The sequence below is a fragment of the Ovis aries genome, chromosome 17 (assembly GCF_016772045.2).
Source record: "Ovis aries strain OAR_USU_Benz2616 breed Rambouillet chromosome 17, ARS-UI_Ramb_v3.0, whole genome shotgun sequence".
Lineage (NCBI taxonomy): Eukaryota > Metazoa > Chordata > Mammalia > Artiodactyla > Bovidae > Ovis > Ovis aries.
Genome location: NC_056070.1, coordinates 1,829,452 through 1,851,847, shown reverse-complemented (window position 1 = coordinate 1,851,847; position 22,396 = coordinate 1,829,452). Strand labels below are relative to the sequence as shown.

At 37.1% G+C, this 22,396-nt stretch overlaps 1 protein-coding gene across 2 annotated transcripts in view; it reads right to left on the bottom strand.

The window, feature by feature from the left end:
• TLL1 (tolloid like 1) overlaps positions 1–22,396 on the bottom strand; it is a 389,207-nt gene that overhangs the window by 178,878 nt on the left and 187,933 nt on the right. For both annotated transcript variants that reach the window (XM_060400908.1, XM_042234239.2), the window contains exons 8-9: positions 21,434–21,558; positions 4,556–4,671 (exon numbers count right to left, since the gene is read on the bottom strand). In XM_060400908.1, the coding sequence (XP_060256891.1) occupies positions 4,556–4,671; positions 21,434–21,558 (241 nt within the window). The remainder of the gene's footprint in view (positions 1–4,555; positions 4,672–21,433; positions 21,559–22,396) is intronic.

The window sequence follows — 22,396 nt, the reverse complement described above, 5'->3', positions numbered from 1 at the left end:
AACAGGAAAAACCACAATATACTGAGGAAGAATTAGAAAGATATGAGAAAAGAGGAGCATAGATTACTGATAAAGGATGGTTACCTCTGAGGATGGACGATTAATAATTCCTGAAAGTGCTCGATGGAAAATTCTTAAGGGTTTACACCAGAGTTTTCATTAGCGTGCAGAGAATACTTACCAGATGGCTTCTCATTTGTTTGAAGGTAAAAATGCAATGAAAACTTTAAAGAACATTATGAAAAGGTGTGAGGTTTGTCAGAAAAATAACCTAAAGACTGAAAAGCTAGCAAAATCTGGGTTACAGTGAAGTGGAGAGTATCCTGGAGAGGACTGGGAAATTGATTTTACTCATATGCCAAAAGCTAATGGCTATTCTTGTTTACAAGTTTGGGTGGATACTTTTACTGGATGGATTGAGGCTTTTCCCTGTCGAAGAGAGCAGGCTAAGGAGGTTATACAGATTTTAATCCATGAAATTATCCCCAGGTTTGGGCTGCCACGGAGCCTTCAGAGTGACCTTTAAAGCTGCTGTAACTCAGCTGCTTTAACGCTGCTGTCTAAGGCTCTAGGAGTAGAGTATCACTTACACTGTTCCTGGAGACTCCAATCCTCAGGAAAGGTTGAAAAAGCTAATAACATTATCAAAAAACATCTGCGCAAATTAACTCAAGAAATGCAGGACATTTGGGTTAAAGTCCTACCCACAGCTTGAGAAACCTGTATGCAGGTCAGGAAGCAACAGTTAGAACTGGACATGGAAAAACAGACTGGTTCCAAATAGGAAAAGGAGTACGTCAAGGCTGTATATTGTCACCCTGCTTATTTAACTTACATGCAGAGTACATCATGAGAAATGCTGGGCTGGAAGAAGCACAAGCTAGAATCAAGATTGCTGGGAGAAATAGCAATAACCTTATATATGCAGATGACACCACCCTTATGGCAGAAAGTGAAGAAGAACTAAAAAGCCTCTTGATGAAAGTAAAAGAGGAGAGTGAAAAAGTTGACTTAAAGCTCAACATTCAGAAAATGAAGATCATGACATCTGGTCCCATCACTTCATGGGAAATAGATGGGGTAACAGTGGAAACAGTGTCAGACTTTATCTTTTTGGGCTCCAAAATCACTGCAGATGGTGACTGCAGCCATGAAATTAAAAGACGTTTACTCCTTGGAAGAAAAGTTATGACCAACCTAGATATCATATTCAAAAGCAGAGACATTACTTTGCCAACAAAGGTCCGTTTAGTCAAGGCTATGGTTGTCCCAGTGGTCATGTATGGATTTGAGAGTTGGACCATGAAGAAAGCTGAGTGCCGAAGAATTGATGCTTTTGAACTGTGGTGTTGGAGAAGACTCTTGAGAGTCCCTTGGACTGCAAGGAGATCCAACCAGTCCATTCTAAAGGAGATCAGTCCTTGGTGTTCTTTGGAAGGAATGATGCTAAAGCTGAAACTCCAGTACTTTGGCCACCTCATGCGAAGAGTTGACTCATTGGAAAAGACTCTGATGCTGGGAGGGATTGGGGGAAGGAAGAGAAGGGGACGACAGAGGATGAGATGGCTGGATGGCATCACTGACTCGATGGACATGAGTTTGAGTGAACTCTGGAAGTTGGTAATGGACAGGAAGGCCTGGCATGCTGCGATTCATGGGGTCGCAAAGAGTCAGACACAACTGAGTGACTGAACTGAACTGAACTGAACATAGTTTTAATGAGGGCTCGGACTGCCCCTAAATGGAGGGACTATCCCCCTTTGAATGTATTTATGGAAGGCCTTTCTTACGCACATTGTTATAGACCCCAAAGCCTTGGAATTAACTAATTATGTAACTCAGCTCTCAGGTTTTCAACAGGCATTAACAGAACTCTAGTAGATGGCTCCTGAGTCAAGCAAGCCTCTATTTGAGCCAGGAATTGAGGTCTGCATAAAAACACTGGGGGCTGGGGACCCATCTCTTGAGCCCCTCTGGGAAGGCCCTTGCCAGGTTATTCTTTCTTCTCCCACAGCTGTCGAAGTGTGAGGAACTGATTCGTGGGTACATCACACTCAAGTTAAGAGGTGGCACCCGGACCAGAACTAAGTGACTTCATTTTATGTCTTTCCTTTCTATGCTTTGACTTTGCACTTTTCAGATGGGCCTGATAATCTATGTAAGCCTATGTATGGTATGCTGACTCCAAAAATCCTGAGTCTGCTGTTTGATCCTCAAGACAATGCCTTCCTGTCCTGGGCTCACTCCTACGCAGCATTTCACAGTCAGTTTAACTGCTGGGTGTATGGAGCACTCCCCTCTTCATCAGTGGAAGGCTTCCCATGGTGGACATCGCCACTTCAAGGAAAAGACTTTCTCCAAGTCTGCAAATACTTTCAATAACTATCGCATGCGGTGCCTCTTCTTAAACTGATGATATCTAACAATCCTCAGATGGACTGATGTAACTCTGGATATAATATGACTTTTAATTTTGATTTTAACTTGTTTTAAGGATTATTTTGCCTTGCATCTGTAACTGTATAACTGGATTTGTTTCTAGTCACATGAAGGCTTTTAAGCTACAAATGGTTGTCCAACCTCCTAAGAGTGCCACAGCCTCTTCCAAATATTACTTAGGGCCCCTGGATCAGAGACCCTCAATATGAGGGTTAGGAGAATATGTTTCCTCAACAATTTAGGGACCAAACACCTAAACAGCAGGAAGTAATTATGGGATGAAAAGGACCCCCCTTTCGCCTGGCAACAGAATTCTCCTAAAAGAAAAGAGGTGAATGAGAGAGTCATTTCCTAGGCAGATTGATAAAAAGTCTAAGGGTCCCCAAGGAGAGAGGGGTCTGGAGTTCTCAAGGAGGAAGAAAGGACACGCTTTTTTTCCTCTACATTCCTGAGGTTTATGTAACAATAATGTATCCTGCTTGAAGACAGTCTCTGGAAAAAACCTTCTGGCTAATCCTATTATCTTAAAATGTAAATTATGGGACTAGGCCTAGTGAGGCGTTCTTCACTAGACATTCTTCCTCCAGACATTGTTTTGATTCGCTGTAATAACTAATTAGAGAGTATATAACTCCATGGCTAACACTAGCAAGGGGGTACTCTTTCTGTCCCCTTCTGATGCCTATGTCAGACGCTTTCCCTATCTCCTTTATACTTTAATAAAACTTTATTACACTAAAGCTCTGAGAGATCAAGCCTCGTCTCTGGCCCTGGATTGAATTCTTCTCCTCCGGAAGTCGAGAATCCCGTCTTTGTGTCATTCAGCAACAACCTTTCTGTGTTTAGTGACTAAGTCATGCCCGACTTTTGTAAACCTATGAACTGTAGCCCTCCAGGCTCCTCTGCCCATGGGATTTTCAAGGCAAGAATACTGGAGTGGGTTGCTATTTCCTTCTCCAGGCTATCTTCCTGACCCAGGAATCAAACCCACATCTTCTGCATTACAGGTGGATTCTTTACCACTGAGCCATCTGAGAAGCCCTAACCATAAAAAGATTAGAGTGTAATTTTTATTTTATTCTCTGGAAGACTTTATGCAAGACTACATTTATTTCTTACTGGGTTGTTGGGTAGAACTTATTCATGAAGCCATCTAGCCTGGGTTTTCATTGTCAAAAACTTTTTGACTAATAATTCAAATAAACAGTAATTGGATTTCTCTAGTGGTTATAGAAACATTCAAATTTTTAATTTCTTCTTGAATAAGAGCTTACTAAGTAATATTTTGTAGTGATTTTCCCATTTCATTTACATTTTCAAAGTTATTGGCATAATGTTCAAAATGTTCTTTTGGTGTCTAAAGCATCTATGGTTATAATAATCACTTTATTCTAATTATTAGATAATTATGCTTTCTCTGTTAATCTTTTTTCTTGATCTTTTTCATCCATTTCTCTAAATTGTTTTCTAAATCTAATTGTTTTCTAAATCTATTTTCTAGACCATTTCAAAGTACCAACTTTGTCCATACTTTGTACATAGTTTCATGGTTTTAAATTTATTTTTTATTTCTTCCTTTATGTACTATTCCATTTATTTTATTGCTCCTTTTTCTAGTGTCTTTATATGGATGTCTATCTCTTTAGTTTGGAGCATTTTTTAATTTCCTAATAACAGTATATAAGTTTGTGAATTTCTTTCTAAATACACTTTAGATGTATCTTACAGACTTGCAATTCTCAGTACTTTTATTATAATTGAAAATAATTTCTAATTTTTATCATAATTTCTTATTGAATGAATGGGATAGTTGATATATATTTCTCAATTTTAATATGTGTGGGATTTTTCTAGTTATCTTTCTGATACTGATTTTAACTTAATTCCATTGTGTTTGAGAATATAATTTGTATTATGTCAACCCTTTTAGATCGTTTACTATTTCTTTCAAAATGATATCTTTCCAAAGATTCCTGGAGTTTGAATAATACCCATCATAAATTTTCTGAGCTATTCAATTAATCAAATAAGAATAGAAAACACAGTAAAATATATTTGAAAGAAGATGAACCTTTGCATTTGGGACTAAAAGAGAACACTTGATGGGATAAACTACCTTCTCTCCTGGGGTCACAGAGACTCTCCAGATGCAGTGTGTATAAGATGGATAGCCATTTGGAAATCCTGGGGAGGAAAGATTGCCATTGGATTCTTGTAAGGTTTCTCCACATGCTGAAAGAAAGAAAAAACAACATATGTTTGATTTTTTTAAATGAAAAGGATAAAAGTATTTATTATTTTTTATAAAAGACATTTGCATCATAAATGAATCTTGAGTCTTTTGGTATTAGAGGATATATATTTGTATAACACTTTTCCTTTATAAGTAATTTTTAAAATGTCTGTCTTACTAGAATTTCAGTATACTTAAAGGGATTGCTATAGCTAACCATATAACAAGATTATGAGATAAATAACCTGAAGAAACATAAAATTCTTCCTCATGGAAACATTTCTCATTCATTCCCAATGAGCAAATAGCCAACTTATACATCACCCATACTCAGATTCAAGCCAGTGGGTACCTATTCAATGTGATTCTGGGACCCCATGAAATACTCTATTATTATATTTGGTGTACAGTGAAGTTGATTTTAATAATGAATACTGTATCAAAGTTGGGAAAAATAAAATGTAAGTAATAATGAATAAATAGTCAATAAAAGTGGTGCTAAAATGACACACAATGAAATATTTTTTTTCAAAATAAACTGGAATAAATTGAAACATAAAACACTATGGAAGACAAATTTTCCAATGAGATATAGATATTTATCTATTCTCTGTTTTCTGCCTATAATAAGTAGAAATGACTGGGAAAGCAATTTTATTTTCCTTTTACTACCCCTATCCACTGGAGAATCGCATGGAGAGGCAGCCTGGCAGGCTACATCCATGGGGTCACAAGAGTTGGACATGACTTAACGACTAAACAACCAAACAACCAACAACCCCTATCTAACTTCTTGGTAGTAATTATCAGTCATCTGATGTAGCAAACAGTCAGCTGTACAACCTCAAGATCAGTATGACTAATATCTATAGGCCAATTCAACAAAGACAAGGTCAGAGGATAATTAGCTCATTGGTTCAGCCAAGGTTTGTAGTCAGAAGCATTCTACAACAGACTGTCTTGTTGCTTTTGCAAGACATGATCTGAGTCAAATGAATATAAGCTGATTTAAGTATCCTTAATTCATGAACAATTCCTATACACCAGTTAAGTTTATATAAATACTTATATAAAGCTGTTTATAGTTTTCACTCAACAGTTTGAAAGAATAACTCCTTCCTTCTGAAGAAGACTGAAATAGAACCTGATATATTACCATATTATAGAGTCAGCAGGTGAACTCTAGCAGGTGAACTCTTGTCTCATCAAAACAATACATTATAAATGGTTCTGCATATCTTGATTTAAATGAAGAAACAAAAATAATGGCTTGGAAGACATAAAATAGAGATGTAAAAAGAGTTTGATATGCTATAAATGTTTATGCAGCCATGAAATTAAAAGACGCTTGCTCCTTGGAAGAAAGGCAGTGACAAACCTAGACAGTGTATTAAAAAACAGACATTAACTACAAAGGTCTGCATAGTCAAAGCTATGGTGTTTCCCATAGTCATGTACGGATGTGAGAGCTGGAACAATAAAAAAAGGCTGAGCACTTAAGAACTGATGCCTTTGAACTGCCATGAGGGAGAAGACTCTTAAGAGTCCTTTGGACAGAAAGGAGATCCAACCAGTCAATCCTAAAGGAAATCACCCTAAATACTCATTGGAAGGACTGATGCTGAAGCTGAAGCTCCAATAGTTTGGCCACCTGATGCAAAGAACTGACTCATTGGAAAAGACCCTGATGCTGGGAATGATTGAAGGCAGAAGGAAAAGCGGATGACAGAGGATGAGATGGTTGGATGGTCTCACAGACTTAATGGACATGAGTTTGAGCAAACTCCGGAAGATGGTTTAGGACAAGGGAAGCCTGGTATATACTGCAGTTCATGTGGTCACAAAGAGTCGGACATGACTGAGAGGCTGAACAACAACAACAAATAATGTTTGTATAACAAAATAAATTTAAAATAAGAGCAAGCAATACTTATTCTGATAAACAGGTAGATAAAAGCAACTTGAGAATAAAAGAAAAATGCTCAAGGTAAAAAATACGTAATCAGAACTTTTCATGAATCATCTAAGGATACTTGATAAATGCGACATTATAAGAACCCTTAGAAAAATGAAAATTTATTAAGATTTATTAATGTAACCAATGTGCTTCTAATTATGATCAGTTTAGGTGCTAAATAGCCATTGGGGAATTTAGTATGTTTCAATGAAAAAAGCTACCAAAAAAAAAAAAAAAGCTACAGCAGTTTAAAAATAAATTCTGTAATTCTAAGCCACATAGAATGTTGGTACTGGATTTCCTCAAGAGGAATTAAAACAATTAACTTGCACATGTAAACAAACATTATTATACTGATAAAATGATGAAACAGAAAGCTCTCTGAAATGCAAAAAAAAAGAATATAGTTCAAAAATCTAATAAATGTATTATATAGCACCTACTTATAATGCAAGAAATGTGGACAACAATTGACAAGTTGTAATCATTTGTGCATTTCTCTCAGTACATGTGGCTATCCCAGGCTACCCGATCCCTATTTCAGAAGATTTTCATAAATTTTCCTGGGCATTTGTTGATTCATGTTCAGGTATAAAAAATAATTTTATAACTAAAACAACTAAAGGAAAATTAGCAAGGAAAAGATGGCACTACTAAGTTAAATACATAGTCTCTTCATTTACACAGTAATCTATTTAGTATATGGATGAGAAGAGAGAAGTTTGGCTCATGGCATAATCCCTTGTTATGTCATACAAGCAAGTCTCAAAGCCCTCAACTTCAGTTTCTGTTCTTTATAGTGGCTATCTTATTAATATGTACTTCATGAAGTTGTTTTGTAGGGGTCAAGTATTGTGATGCCCAAAGTCCTCTATTTGACACTTAGATACCTCTGGCACAGGTAGGAAAACTGTGGGATTAATTTTTACAATGCATCTTTAAGCTTAAAAAAACCCAATCTTATCTAAGAGAAAAAAAATATACAAAGAAAAATTATCATCAGTCTCCTAATAAAAATCATTCTAAAATAAAACAATTCCCAAATTGAATTTTCATCTCTGTAGGCAGATGACATGATCTTATATGTACAAAACCATAAAGATTACACAGACCACCCCCAAAAAAACCTGTTAGAAGTAATAAAAAAAAATTATACAAAAGTGTAGAATACAAAATCAACACACAAAATTCAGTTGCATATCCATTAACTATCAATGAACAATATGAAAATGAAATTAAGAAAATAACTCTTTTTATAAAAAAAAACCCTCAGTAATAAAATATTTAGGAATGAAAGAGGCAAAATAAACTTGAGGCAAAAGACATGAACATTGAAGACTACAAAACATTGATAAAAGAAATTTAAAAGGACACAAAGATGTGTTCATGGATTGGAAAACTTAATATTGTTAAAATATTATCCATCCTAGTCAAAGCGTGGATAAATTTCTAAAATTCAATGCAATCGCTATCAAATTCCTAGTGGCATATTTTTGTAGAAATGGAAGGAAAAGTCTTAAAATTCATATAGAATTACAAATCCTAAATAGCCAAAACAATCTTGAGGGGAAAAAGAAAAAAAAAAACAGAGCTGGAAGCTTCATTGTTCTTAACCTAAAAACATACTACAAATCGAACCAATACAATATTGTAAAGAAAAAAAAAATTTTTTTAAGTATGATACTAGCATAAGAGAGGCATATAGACCAATGGGATAGGATAAAGAGCCAAAAATAAACCCACACCTAAACAGTAAAATGGGATCTTTGATAAAGGTGCCAAGACCTTTCAATGGTGAAAAGATAGGCTCCTCCATAAATTGTCTTAGGGAAACTAGATACATACATACAAGAGAATAAAATCAAACCAATTTTTCCACTATCCACAAAAATCAACTTAAAGTGGATTAAAGACCTAAAAGTAAGACTCCAAATTGTAAAATTCCCGAAAGAAAAACATAGGTGAAAAACATCATAACAGAGGTCTTGGCGATGATTGCTTAGATATGAAACCAAAAGCACAGATAATAAGAGTAAAACTAGACAAGGGGGACAACAACAAGCTAAACAACTGTGTAGCAAAGGAAAAGAATTCATAAAATGAAAAGAAATCTTTGGAATGGAGCATTTGCAAATCGTGCATCTGATAAGGGGTTAGTATCCAAAACACAGAAGGAACTCAGCAAACAAACAACAAAACAAATCCCAAGTAACCAAATTTTAAAATGGGCAAAGGATGTGAATAGACATTTCTCCACAGAAGACAAACAAATGGCCAATAGATACATGAAAAAAGTGCTCAATGTCACCAATAATCAGAGAAATGAAAATCAAAACCACAATGAGATATCACCTCACAATGGCTTGTTGGCCATTATTGAAAAAACGGAAATAGCAAGTGTTGGTGAGGATGTAGAGAAACCACTTTGCACTGCTGTTAGGAATGTAAAATGTTTTCCGCGGCCACTGCGGAAAACAATGTGGAGTTTCCTCAGAAATAATAAATAGAACTACCAAATTATATAGCAACTCTACTGCTGGGTATTGATGCAAAAGAATTGAAAACAGTGTTGAAGAAATATGTATACTCACATATTCATTAAGTATTCCTGAGAGCAGCCATAAAAACAAACTGTCTTATCATTCGATGAATGAATAAATAAAACGTGGTACATGAATACAATGGAATATTATTCAATCTTAAAACAGAAAGAAATCTGTCACGTGCTGCAACAGGGATGAACTTTGAGGACATAATTCTAGTGAAATAGGCTCAGTTCAGTTCAGTCGCTCAGTCATGTCCGACTCTTTGTGACCCCATTAATCACAGCACGCCAGACCTCCCTGTCCATCACCAACTCCCGGAGTTCACTCAGACTCACGTCCATCGAGTCCGTGATGCCATCCAGCCATCTCATCCTCTGTCGTCCCCTTCTCCTCTTGCCCTCCATCCCTCCCAATATCAGAGTCTTTTCCAATGAGTCAACTCTTCTCATGAGGTGGCCAAAGTACTGGAGTTTCAGCTTTAGCATCATTCCTTCCAAAGAAATCCCAGGGCTGATCTCCTTCAAAATGGACTGGTTGGATCTCCTTGCAGTCCAAGGGACTCTCAAGAGTCTTCTCCAACACCACAGTTCAAAAGCAGCAATTCTTCAGCACTCAGCCTTCTTCACAGTCCAACTCTCACATCCATACATGGCCACTGGAAAAACCATAGCATTGATCAGACGGACCTTAGTCGACAAAGTAATGTCTCTGCTTTTGAATATACTATCTAGGTTGGTCATAACTTTTCTTCCAAAGAGTAAGCGTCTTTTAATTTCATGGCTGCAGTCACCATCTGCAGTGATTTTGGAGCCCCCCAAAATAAAGTCTGACACTGTTTCCACTGTTTCCACTCTTTCCCATCTATTTCCCATGAAGTGATGGGACCGGCTGCCATGATCTTTGTTTTCTGAATGTTGAGTTTTAGGCCAACTTTTTCATTCTCCTCTTTCACTTTCATCAAGAGGCTTTAGAGGTCCTCTTCATTTTCTGCCATAAAGGTGGTGTCATCTGCATTTATGAGGTTATTGATATTTCTCCTGGCAATCTTGATTCCAGCTTGTGTTTCTTCCAGCCCAGCGTTTCTCATGATGTACTCTGCAGAGAAGTTAAATAAGCAGGGTGACAATATACAGCCTTGACGTACTCCTTTTCTATTTGGAACCAGTCTGTTGTTCCATGTCCGGTTCTAACTGCAGCTTCTTGACCTGCATATAGGTTACTCAAGAGGCAGGTCAGGTGGTCTGGTATTCCCATCTCTTTCAGAATTTTCCACAGTTTATTGTGATCCACACAGTCAAAGGCTTTGGCATAGTCAAGAAGGCAGAAATAGATGTTTTTCTGGAACTCTCTTGCTTTTTCCATGATAAAGCAGATGTTGGCAATTTGATCTCTGGTGCCTCTGCCTTCTCTAAAACCAGCTTGAACATCAGGAAGTTCATGGTTCACGTACTACTGAAGCCTGGCTTGGACAATTTTGAGCACTACTTTACTAGCATGTGAGATAAGTGCAATTGTGTGGTAGTTTGAGCATTCTTTGGCATTGCCTTTCTTTGGGATTGGAATGAACACTGACCTTTTCCAGTCCTGTGGCCACTGCTGAGTTTTCCAAATTTGCTGGCATATTGAGTGCAGCACTTTCACAGCATCATCTTTGAGGATTTGAAATAGCTCAACTGGAATGCCATCACCTCCACTAGCTTTGTTCGTAGCGATGCTTTCCAAGGCCCACTTTACTTCACATTCCAGGATGGCTAGTCAGTAGGTGCCCAATATGCTACTGGAGATCAGCGGAGAAATAACTCCAGAAAGAATGAAGGGATGGAGCCAAAGCAAAAGCAATACCCAGCTGTGGATGTGACTGGTAATAGAAGCAAGGTCCGATGCTATAAAGAGCAATATTGCATAGGAACCTGGAATGTCAGGTCCATGAATCAAGGCAAATTGGAAGAGGTCAAACAGGAGATGGCAAGAGTGAACGTCGACATTCTAGGAATCAGTGAACTAAAATGGACTAGAATGGGTGAATTTAACTGAGATGACCATTATATCTACCACTGCGGGCAGGAATCCCTCAGAAGAAATGGAGTAGCCATCATGGTCAACAAAAGAGTCTGAAATGCAGTACTTGGATGGAAGCTCAAACATGACAGAATGATCTCTGTTAGTCTCCAAGGCAAACCATTCAATATCACAGTAATCCAAGTCTATGCCCCAGCCAGTAATGCTGAAGAAGCTGAAGTTGAATGGTTTTATGAAGACCTACAAGATCTTTTAGAACTAACACCCAAAAAGATGTCCTTTTCATTATAGGGGACTGGAATGCAAAAGTAGGAAGTCAAGAAACACCTGGAATAACAGGCAAATTTGGCCTTGGAATGCAGAATGAAGCAGGGCAAAGACTAATAGAGTTTTGCCAAGGAAATGCACTGGTCATAGCAAACACCCTCTTCCAACAACACAAGAGAAGACTCTACACATGGACATCACCAGATGACCAACACCGAAATCAGATTGATTCTATTTTTTGCAGCCAAAAATGGAGAAGCTCTATACAGTCAACAAAAACAAGAGCAGGAGCTGATTGTGGCTCAGATCATGAACTCCTTATTACCAAATTCAGACTTAAATTGAAGAAAGTAGGGAAAACTGCTAGACCATTCAGGTATGACCTAAATCAAATCCCTTATGATTATACAGTGGAAGTGAGAAATAGTTTTAAGGGCCTAGATCTGATAGATAGCCTGATGAACTATGGAATGAGGTTCATGACATTGTACAGGAGACAGGGATCAAGAACATCCCCATGGAAAAGAAATACAAAAAAGCAAAATGGCTGTCTGGGGAGGCCTTACAAATGGCTGTGAAAAGAAGAGAGGCAAAAAGCAAAGGAGTAAAGGAAAGTTATAAGCATCTGAATGCAGAGTTCCAAAGAATAGCAAGAAGAGATAAGAAAACCTTCTTCATTACTAGTATATAGGAATGCAAGGGATTTCTGTGTGTTGATTTTATATCCTGCAATTCTACTATATTCATTGATTAGCTCTAGTAATTTTCTGGTGGAGTCTTTAGGGTTTTCTATGTAGAGGATCATGTCATCTGCAGACAGTGAGAAATTTACTTCTTCTTTTCCAATTTGGATTCCTTTTATTTCTTTTTCTGCTCTGATTGCTGTGGCCAAAACTTCTGAACTATGTTGAATAGTAGTGGTGAAAGTGGGCACCCTTGTCTTATTCCTGACTTTATGGGAAACGCTTTCAATTTCTCACCATTGAGCATAATGTTTGCTGTGGGTTTGTCATATATAGCTTTTATTATGTTGAGGTATGTTCCTTCTATTTTTGCTTTCTGGAGAGTTTTTTTTTTTTTAAATCATAAATGGATGTTGAATTTTGTCAAAGGCTTTCTCTTTATCTATTAAGATAATCATTGGCTTTTATTTTTCAAATTGATAATGTGGTGAATTACATTGATTGATTTGCGGATATTGAAGAATCCTTGAATCCCTGGCATAAAGCCCACTTGGTATGGTGCATTATCTTTTTAATGTGTTGCTGGATTCTGATTGCTAGAATTTTGTTAAGGATTTTTGCATCTATGTTCATCAGTGATATTGACCTGTCGTTTACTTTTTTTGTGGCATCTTTGTCAGGTTTTGGTATTAGGGTGATGGAGGCCTCATATAATGAGTTTGGAAGTTTACCTTCCTCTGCAATTTTCTGGAAGAGTTTGAGTAGGATAGGTGTTAGCTCTTCTCAAAATTTTTGGTAGAATTCAGCTGTGAAGCCGTCTGGACCTGAGCTTTCGTTTGCTGGAAGATTTCTAATTACAGTTTCAATTTCCATGCTTGTGATGGATCTGTTAAGATTTTCTATTTCTTCCTGATTCAGTTTTGGAAAGTTGTACTTTTCTAAGAATTTGTCCATTTCTTCCAAGTTGTCCATTTTATTGGCATATAATTGCTGATAGTAGTCTCTTATGATCCTTTGTATTTCTGTGTTGTCTGTTGTGATCTCTCCATTTTCGTTTCTAATTTTATTGATTTGATTTTTCTCCCTTTGTTTCTTGATGAGTCTGGCTAATGGTTTGTCAATTTTATTTATCCTTTCAAAGAACCAGCTTTCTGCTTTGTTGATTTTTGTTATGGTCTCTTTTGTTTCTTTTGCATTTATTTCTGCCCTAATTTTTAAGATTTCTTTCCTTCTACTAACCCTGGGGTTTTCCATTTCTTCCTTTTCTAGTTGCTTTAGGTGTAGAGTTAGGTTATTTATTTGAATTTTTTCTTATTTCTTGAGGTATGCCTGTATTGCTATGAACTTTCCCCTTAGCATTGCTTTCAGTGTCCCACAGGTTTTGGGTTGTTGTGTTTTCATTTTCATTTGTTTCTATGCATATTTTGATTTCTTTTTTATTTCTTCTGTGATTTGTTGGTTATTCAGAGGCGTGTTGTTCAGCCTCCATATGTTAATAGTTTTTCTCCTGTAATTGAGATCTAATCTTAATGCATTGTGGTCAGAAAAGATGTTTGGAATCATATCAATTTTTTCCAATTTATCAAGGCTAGATTTATGGCCCAGGATGTGATCTATCCTGGAGAAGGTTCTGTGAGCACTTGAGAAGGTGAAATTCATTGTTTTAGGCTGAAATGCCCTATAGATATCAATTAGGTCCAACTGGTCTATTGTATCATTTAAAGTTTGTGTTTCTTTGTTAATTTTCTGTTTAGTTGATCTGTCCATAGATGTGAGTAGGGTATTAAAGTCTCCCACTATTATTGTGATATTGTTAATTTCCCCTTTCATTCTTGTTAGCATTTGTCTTACATATTGTGGTGCTCCTATGTTGGGTGCATAATATTTATAATTGTTATATCTTCTTCTTGGATTGATCCTTTGATCATTATGTAGTGGCCTTCTTTGTCTCTTTTTACTGCCTTTGTTTTAAAGTCTATTTTATCTGATATGAGTATAGCTACTCCTGCTTTCTTTTGGTCTCTATTTGCATGGAATATCTTTTCCCAGCCTTTCACTTTCAGTCTGCATGTGTCCTTTGTTTTGAGGTGAGTTTCTTGGTAGAAAAAGAAATTAAGGAAACAATTCCATTCACCACTGCAATGAAAAGAATAAAACACTTGGGAATATATCTACCTAAAGAAACTAAAGACATATATATATAGAAAACTATAAAACACTGATGAAAGAAATCAAGAGGACACTAATAGATGAAAAAATATTCCATGTTCATGAATCAGAAGAATCAATATAGTGAAAATGAGTATACTACCCAAAGCAATCTACAGGTTCAATGCAATCCCTATCAAGCTATCAGTGGTATTTCTCACAGAGCTAGAACAAATAATTTCAAATTTGTATGGAAACACAAAAAACCTCAAATGGCTAAAGCAATCTTGAAAAAGAAAAATGGAACTGGAGGAATCAACCTGCCTGACTTCAGGCTCTACTACAAAACCACAGTCATAAAGACAATATGGTACTGGCACAAAGACAGAAATGTAGATCAATGGAACAAAATAGAAAGCCCACAGATAAATCCACACACCTATGGATACCTTATCTTCGACAAAGGAGGCAAGAATAATTTAATAGATTAAAGACAATCTCTTTAACAAGTGGTGCTGAGAAAACTGGTCAACCACTTGTAAAAGAATGAAACTAGAACACTTTCTAATACCATACACAAAAATAAACTCAAAGTTGATTAAAGATCTAAATGTAAGACCAGAAACTAGAAAACTCCTAGAGGTGAAATAGGCAAAACATTCTCCGACATAAATCACAGCAGGATCCTCTATGATCTACCTCCCAGAATACTGGAAATAAAAGCAAAAAGAAACAAATGGGATCTAATTAAAATTAAAAGCTTCTGCACAACAAAGGAAACTATAAGCAAGGTGAAAAGACAGCCTTCAGAATGGGAGAAAGTAATAGCAAATGAAGCAACTGACAAACAATTAATCTCAAGAATATACAAGCAACTTATTCAGCTCAATTCCAGAAAAATAAATGACCCAGTCAAAAAATGGGCCAAAGAACTAAATAGACATCTCCCCAAAGAAGACATATGGATGGCTAACAAACACATGAAAAGATGCTCAACATCACTCAGTATCAGAGAAATGCAAATCAAAACCACAATGAGGTACCATTTCACACCAGTCAGAATGGCTGCAATCCAAAAGTCTACAAGCAATAAATGCTGGAGAGGGTGTGGAGAAAAGGGAACCCTCTTACACTGTTGGTAGGAATGCAAACTAGTACAGCCACTATGGAGAACAGTGTGGAGATTCCTTAAAAAACTGGAAATAGCAATCCCACTGCTGGGCATACACACTGAGGAAACCAGAATTGAAAGAGACACGTGTACCCCAATGTTAACCGCAGCACTGTTTATAATAGCCAGGACATGGAAGCAACCTAGATATCCATCAGCAGACAAATGGATAATAAATCTGTGGTACATATACACAATGGAGTATCACTCAGGCATTAAAAAGAATACATTTGAGTCAGTTCTAATGAGGTGGATGAAACTGGACCTGATTATACGGAGTGAAGTAAGCCAGAAAGAAAAACACCAATACAGTATACTAACACATATACATGGAATTTAGAAAGATGTTAATGATAACCCTGTATGCGAGACAGCAAAAGAGACACAGATGTAAAGAACAGACTTTTGGACTCTGTGGGAGAGGGAGAAGGTGGGATGATTTGGGAGAATGGCATTGAAACATGTATACTGTCATGTAAGAAACAAATTGGTAGTTTAGGTTTGATACAGGTTACAGGATGCTTGGGGCTGGTGCACTGGGATGACCCGGAAGATGACATGGGAGGGTGGTGGGAGGGGGCTCAGGATTGGGAAGTAATGTATACCTGTGGCAGATTCATGTCAATGTATGCCAAAACAATTACAGTATTGTAAAGTAAAATAAATAAATAAACAAAATAAAGCAAAAAAGAAAAAGAAAATCTTCTTCAGCAATAAATGCAAAGAAATAAATGCAAAGAATGGGAAAGACTAGAGATCTCTTCAAGAAAATTAGAGATTCCAAGGGAATATTTCATGCAAAGATGGGCTCGATAAAGGACAGAAATGGTCTGGACCTAACAGAAGCAGAAGATATTAAGAAGAGGTGGCATGAATACACAGAAGAACTGTACAAAAAAGATCTTCATGACCCAGATAATCACAATGGTGTGATCACTCATCTAGAGCCAGACATCCTGGAATGTAAAGTCAAGTGGGCCTTAGAAAGCATCACTATGAACAAAGCTAGTGGAGGTGATGGAATTCCAGTTGAGCTGTTTCAAATCCTGAAAGATAATGCTATGAAAGTGCTGCACTCAATATGCCAGCAAATTTGGAAAACTCAGCAGTAGCCACAGGACTGGAAAAGGTCAGTTTTCATTCCAATCCCAAGGAAAGGCAACGCCATAGATTGCTCAAACTACTGCACAATTGCACTCATCTCACAGGCTAGTACAGTAATGCTCAAAATTCTCCGAGCTAGGCTTCAGCAATACGTGAACCGTGAACTTCCTGATGATCAAGCTGGTTTTAGAAAAGGCAGAGGAACCAGAGATCAAGTTGCCAACATCTGCTGGATCATTGAAAAAGCAAGAGAGTTCCAGAAAAACATCGATTTCTGCTTTATTGACTATGCCAAAGCCCTTGATGGTGTGGGTCACAATAAACTGTGGAAAATTCTGAAAGAGATGGGAATACCAGACCACCTGACTTGCCTCTTGAGAAACCATATGCAGGTCAGGCAGTAACAGTTAGAACTGGACATGGAACAACAGACTGGTTCCAAATAGGAAAAGGAGTACGTCAAGGCTGTATATTGTCACCCTACTTGTTTAACTTATATACAGAGTACATTATGAGAAATGCTGGACTGGAAGAAACATAAGCTAATCAAGATTTCTGGGAGAAGTATCAATAACCTCAGATATGCAGATGACACCACCCTTATGGCAGAAAATGAAGAGGAACTAAAAAGCCCGTTAATGACAGTGAAAGAGGAGAGTGAAAAAGTTGGCTTAAAGCTCAACATTCAGAAAACAAAGATCATGGCATCTGGTCCCATCACTTCATGGGAAATAGATGGGGAAAGAGTGGAAACAGTATCAGACTTTATTTTGGGGGGCTCCGAAATCACTGAAGATGGTGATTGTAGCCATGAAATTAAAAGACGTTTACTCCTTGGAAGAAAAGTTATGACCAACCTAGATAGCATATTCAAAAGTAGAGACATTACTTTGTCGACTAAGGTCCGTCTAATCAAGGCTACGGTTTTTCCAGTGGTCATGTATGGATGTGAGAGTTGGACAGAAGGCTGAGCACCAAAGAATTGCTGCTTTTGAACTGTGGTGTTGGAGAAGACTCTTGAGAGTCCCTTGGACTGCAAGGAGATCCAACCAGTCCATTCTGAAGGAGATCAGCCATGGGATTTCTTTGGGAGGAATGATGCTAAAGCTGAAACTCCAGTACTTTGGCCATGTCATGTGAAGAACTGACTTACTGGAAAAGACTCTGATGCTGGGAGGGATTGAGTGCAGGAGGAGAAGGGGATGACAGAGAGTGAGATGGCTGGATGGCATCACTGACTCGATGGACGTGAGTCTGAGTGAACTCCAGGAGTTGGTGATGGACAGGGAGGCCTGGTGTGCTGTGATTAATGGGGTCACAAAGAGTCGGACATGACTGAGCGACTGAACTACCCACTACAGTATTCCTGGGCTTCCCTTGTGGCTCAGCTGGTAAAGAATCATCCAGCAATGAGGGAGACCTTGGTTTGATCCCTGGGTTGGGAAAAATCCCTGGAGAAGGAAAAGGGTATCTACTCCAGTATTCTGGCCTGCAGAATTCCATGGACAGTACATGGGGTCGCAAAGAGTCGGATATGACTGTGTGACTTTCATTTTCACTTTCATGGCATCTGTTCCCATCACTTCATGGCAAATAGAATGGGAAAATGGGAAAGCAGTGACATATTTTATTTTCTTGGTTTCCAAGATCACTACTAACAGTGACTGCTGCCATGAAATTAAAAGTTTCTTGCTCCTTGAAAGGAAAGCTATGACAAACCTAGATAGCATATTAAAAACCAGAGATATCATTTTGCTGACAATGGTCCGTACAGTGAAAGCCATGGTTTTTTTCAGTAGTCTTGAACAAATGTGAGAGTTCAGCCAGAAAGAAGGTCTAGAGTTGAAGAATTGATGTTTTTGAATGATGGTGCTAGAGAAGACTCTTGAGAGTCCCTTGGACTGCAAAGAGATCAAACCAGTCCATCCTAAAGGAAATCAATCCTGAATATTCATTAGAAGGACTGATGCGGAAGCTGAAGCTCCATTATTTTGGTCACCTAATGCGAAGAGCCATCTCATTGGAAAAGACTCATGCTGGAAAGATTGAGGATGGGAGGAGAAGGGGGCAGCAGGGGATGAGATGGTTGGATAGCATCACTGACTCAATGGACATGAGTTTGAGCAAACTCCAGGAGACAGTGAAAGATGGGGAAGCCTGGTAACTGCAGTCCATTGGGTCTCAAAGATTTGGACACAGAGTGACTAAACAACAACAAAATACCCTGAGGGAAAAGTCTACTTCCGATCCTAAAGATTACACTCTAATTGGGAAATGACAAGTGAATTGATGGTTTTAGGGATAAGACATGAAGGCCAGAGTAAATAGGGCATTTACTACCATGGGAATCCTGGGAGACCAGTTAGTTTTTAAGTAGGAGGTTACATAGAGGCTAAATCCTGAATATTAATTAGGACTTGGCCAGGAGTCAGCAGGAGTTTTCTGGATTCAGGAAGAAGCAGGAGGTAAGCACACTATAGTGTCAGGTGCTGGATGAAGTAGGAGGGAGAAACTAGGCTGGAAGTGAAACACCTAGCAAAGAGGCTGGGGAAGAGACAGGGGAAAGGAAACCAGTCTTTATGCTGAAATAAGCAGAGTAAGCTCTGCATATTGAAGTGCCACTTGAACAGCAGTATGGCCAGAGAACTAAAGAGATGTAAGAACAGAGGGAAGAGGTTAATTAGGAAGCACTGTGGTAATCCAGACAAAAGGTGAGGATCCCTAGGATAGGGGATTCGCTTCAAGAAAGTGAGCTAGATACCAAGAAGGCAGCAGGACTGATTAGTCATAGGTAGTGTGGCAGAAAAAGGGGTGAAGAGAGAATGCCCTCCACAGTTTTGGCTTGGAACGATCTGTGTGTAGTACTATCAACTGAACTAAGAAATGTTTTATGAACAAATGGGCCTGTGAATAAATGGTAAAGTGACTAATTTTTTTTTTTTTTTGGCATGTTGGCAACATATTTGAACCAAGAATTGTATATAAACATATAAGTGATATTTTCTTTGAAATTTCAGAGAATTATATCAGGAATTACAGATTTTATATAACTAAAAAGAACTTCATATTAATTTAAAAAATAAATTTAATGTTCAAGTGTTTAAAAAATTGCCAGTATTTAAATTCTCTGCACAATTAAACTGGTCTTCCATCCCTACAACCTGTACACAGATGTACATCCAATAGATGTAGATAGTCTGTGTATATACTGTATGTTTAACACCACTTTCAAATTTGTAAACATCTATTGTGACTACATCTATGAGTGACTACACGTACACTTTTACATAGCAATGATTCTAATCTTCAAAAGCCTCTTTATTTTTAGATATTTATTTTTTCTTAATTTCATTATGTTACTTTACATTTAATTGATGAAGATTTACTAAGAGAATATTAGGGTTGACAGTTGGTATAGGTATGTAATATAAGCCAAAATGTTATGGGACTATAGGAAAACTATATTGAGAAAATGCAAATAAAGATCAGAAACTATATTAGAAGAGCTCGGTATCAAGAGTTTAGAAATAAAAAAGGGAAGTAATCTTAAAATTAGATCAAATAAATGGAGAATATATTTAGAAAATGGGAGTCACAAGGAAAAATAGGTCCCCCAAAAAAGAGAGACCAAGAGAACAAATGAGTTATTTATAAAGACACACCACCACTCACACATCCCAGTGAGTATCTCTTTCACCAGCAGACTGCTGATTACTGGGATAAAGGGAAGACGAAGACCTTTCTCTGCCCCACGTGGACATTTCTATATGTCAATGAGCAAATACTACATTTTGTAAATGAATCAGCTACCCAATCAGAAAGTTTCCTAGACTAGTACCAATAATCACAGTAAACTTAATTAGTATAACTTCCTAATAATTAAATACACATAAATTTTAAACATGAGAATCTATGTAAACTTCAATGATTAATTTACCCATCTTATCCTGAATGTCTGTATAAATTATTGGAAGAGCAGCCAACTAAAACTTTTAGAACTATTTTACTATTTATGATATTAGTATCTGGAACAAAAACTGAATTTCACAGGTATTAGTTTCCCATAAATAACAACAAAAAATTGAAAATGCTGTGTTAAGCAAAATTAAACATGTATCTTTGATATACACTATTTCAAAGCATGTTGCATATACAGGAGGTACATAGGATATGAAGAAGTTCCAATTTGAAAGCAGAATCTTTTTTGTTTTTTTTAATTGGAGTATAATTGCTTTATCTTTTCTTTCTTAGACCAGTAAGGCATTAATGTTCCCTTGGAACATTGTTATTAAGACCTGTCTTTAATCTTTTTTCACAAATGTATTTAAATAGGAAACATTTTAACAAACTAGCAAACAAACATAAAAACAAACTAGTAGTTCACTAGTAACATGATTAGAACTTTGTTCTTTTGCAACAAAGTTATAAATGCCACCTAGTAAAATTTAAATTTATATACAGTTAATGATAGTACTTGCTATAAAAGATCATTCCGGATCAAATTATGAAGTTGAAATAAAGGATATTCCTGTTATGTTGGCAAGGAAGCCCATAATTTAACTATGAAATCATGCAACTATTTAATAACAACTATATTTTTTCTTTTTTATTCATTAAATTAAAAGAAATAAAGCTTACTATCCCTGCTTTTGAAATTTGATTTCTAGCAATTTGTTTTTAATTATACCAATGGGTATTCCAGAGTTCTCTTCTATTTCATTTTCTGATTAGTAACTTTGAACTGAGCATCTGAGTTACTCGCCAGCATGAAAAGAGACAAGTAAACAGCTAAGTTAATTGTGGCTCGTTCATCTGGAAAACCACTATCAGACTCAATTATGCTTCTGAGTTTGTGTGGTGCAGTACCTGGACATCTATACAGCTTTCTTGCCTGTGCAATATCTCCTTTGCTCAAGCGGGTTCGCTGACCAATTGCTGGACGAATGCCATTATCATCACGTGAGGGGAGAATGGTATCCAGAAACATCCCCCTGGAAAAAAAAAATATCAGAAACAAGTCACACATAAGTCATCAAATTAAGACACATATATTCCTTACAAATATATATTTTTTCAAACTCAAACCAAGCAAAGGAGAAATATGTTAGTGTTTAGATTTAAACTGTATGTCAGTCTTTCAAAATACTTTCATCAAAGTAGAAAAAAAATTGTGTGCTAAATGTATACGGTGAACTTGGACTGGTGATCTATTTCACATATGGCAATAAACATGTTTCAGTGCTATTCTCTCAAATTATCCCTCCCTACCTTCTCCCACAGAGCCCAAAAGTCTGTTCTTTACATCTCTGTCTTTTTTGATGTCTTGCATGTAGGGTCGTCATTACCACCTTTCTAAATTCCATATATATGCATTAAAATACTATATTGGTGTTTTTCCTTCTGACTTACTTCACTCTGTATAAGCCGGTGCACTGGGATGACCCTGAGGGATGGGATGGGGAGGGAGGTGGGAGAGGGGTTCAGGATGGGGGACACACGTACACCCATGGCTGATTCATGTCAATGTATGGCAAAAACCACCACAATATTGTAAAGTAATTAGCCTCCCATTAAAATAAATTAATTTAAAAAATATATATGGTGAGTATAAAGTTAGCAGGTGGCATTCAGATTTTCCTTAGAAAAAGTACTTATTTTTTTCAAAATCTAAAATTCATTTTTTTAATTTATTTTTAATTGGAGAATAATTACTTTATGACACTGTGTTGGTTTCTGCCATATATCAACATGAATTAGCCATACCCATTCTTGAACCTCCCTCCCACTTCCCACCCCGTCCTACACCTCTAGGTTGTCACAGAGAATTAG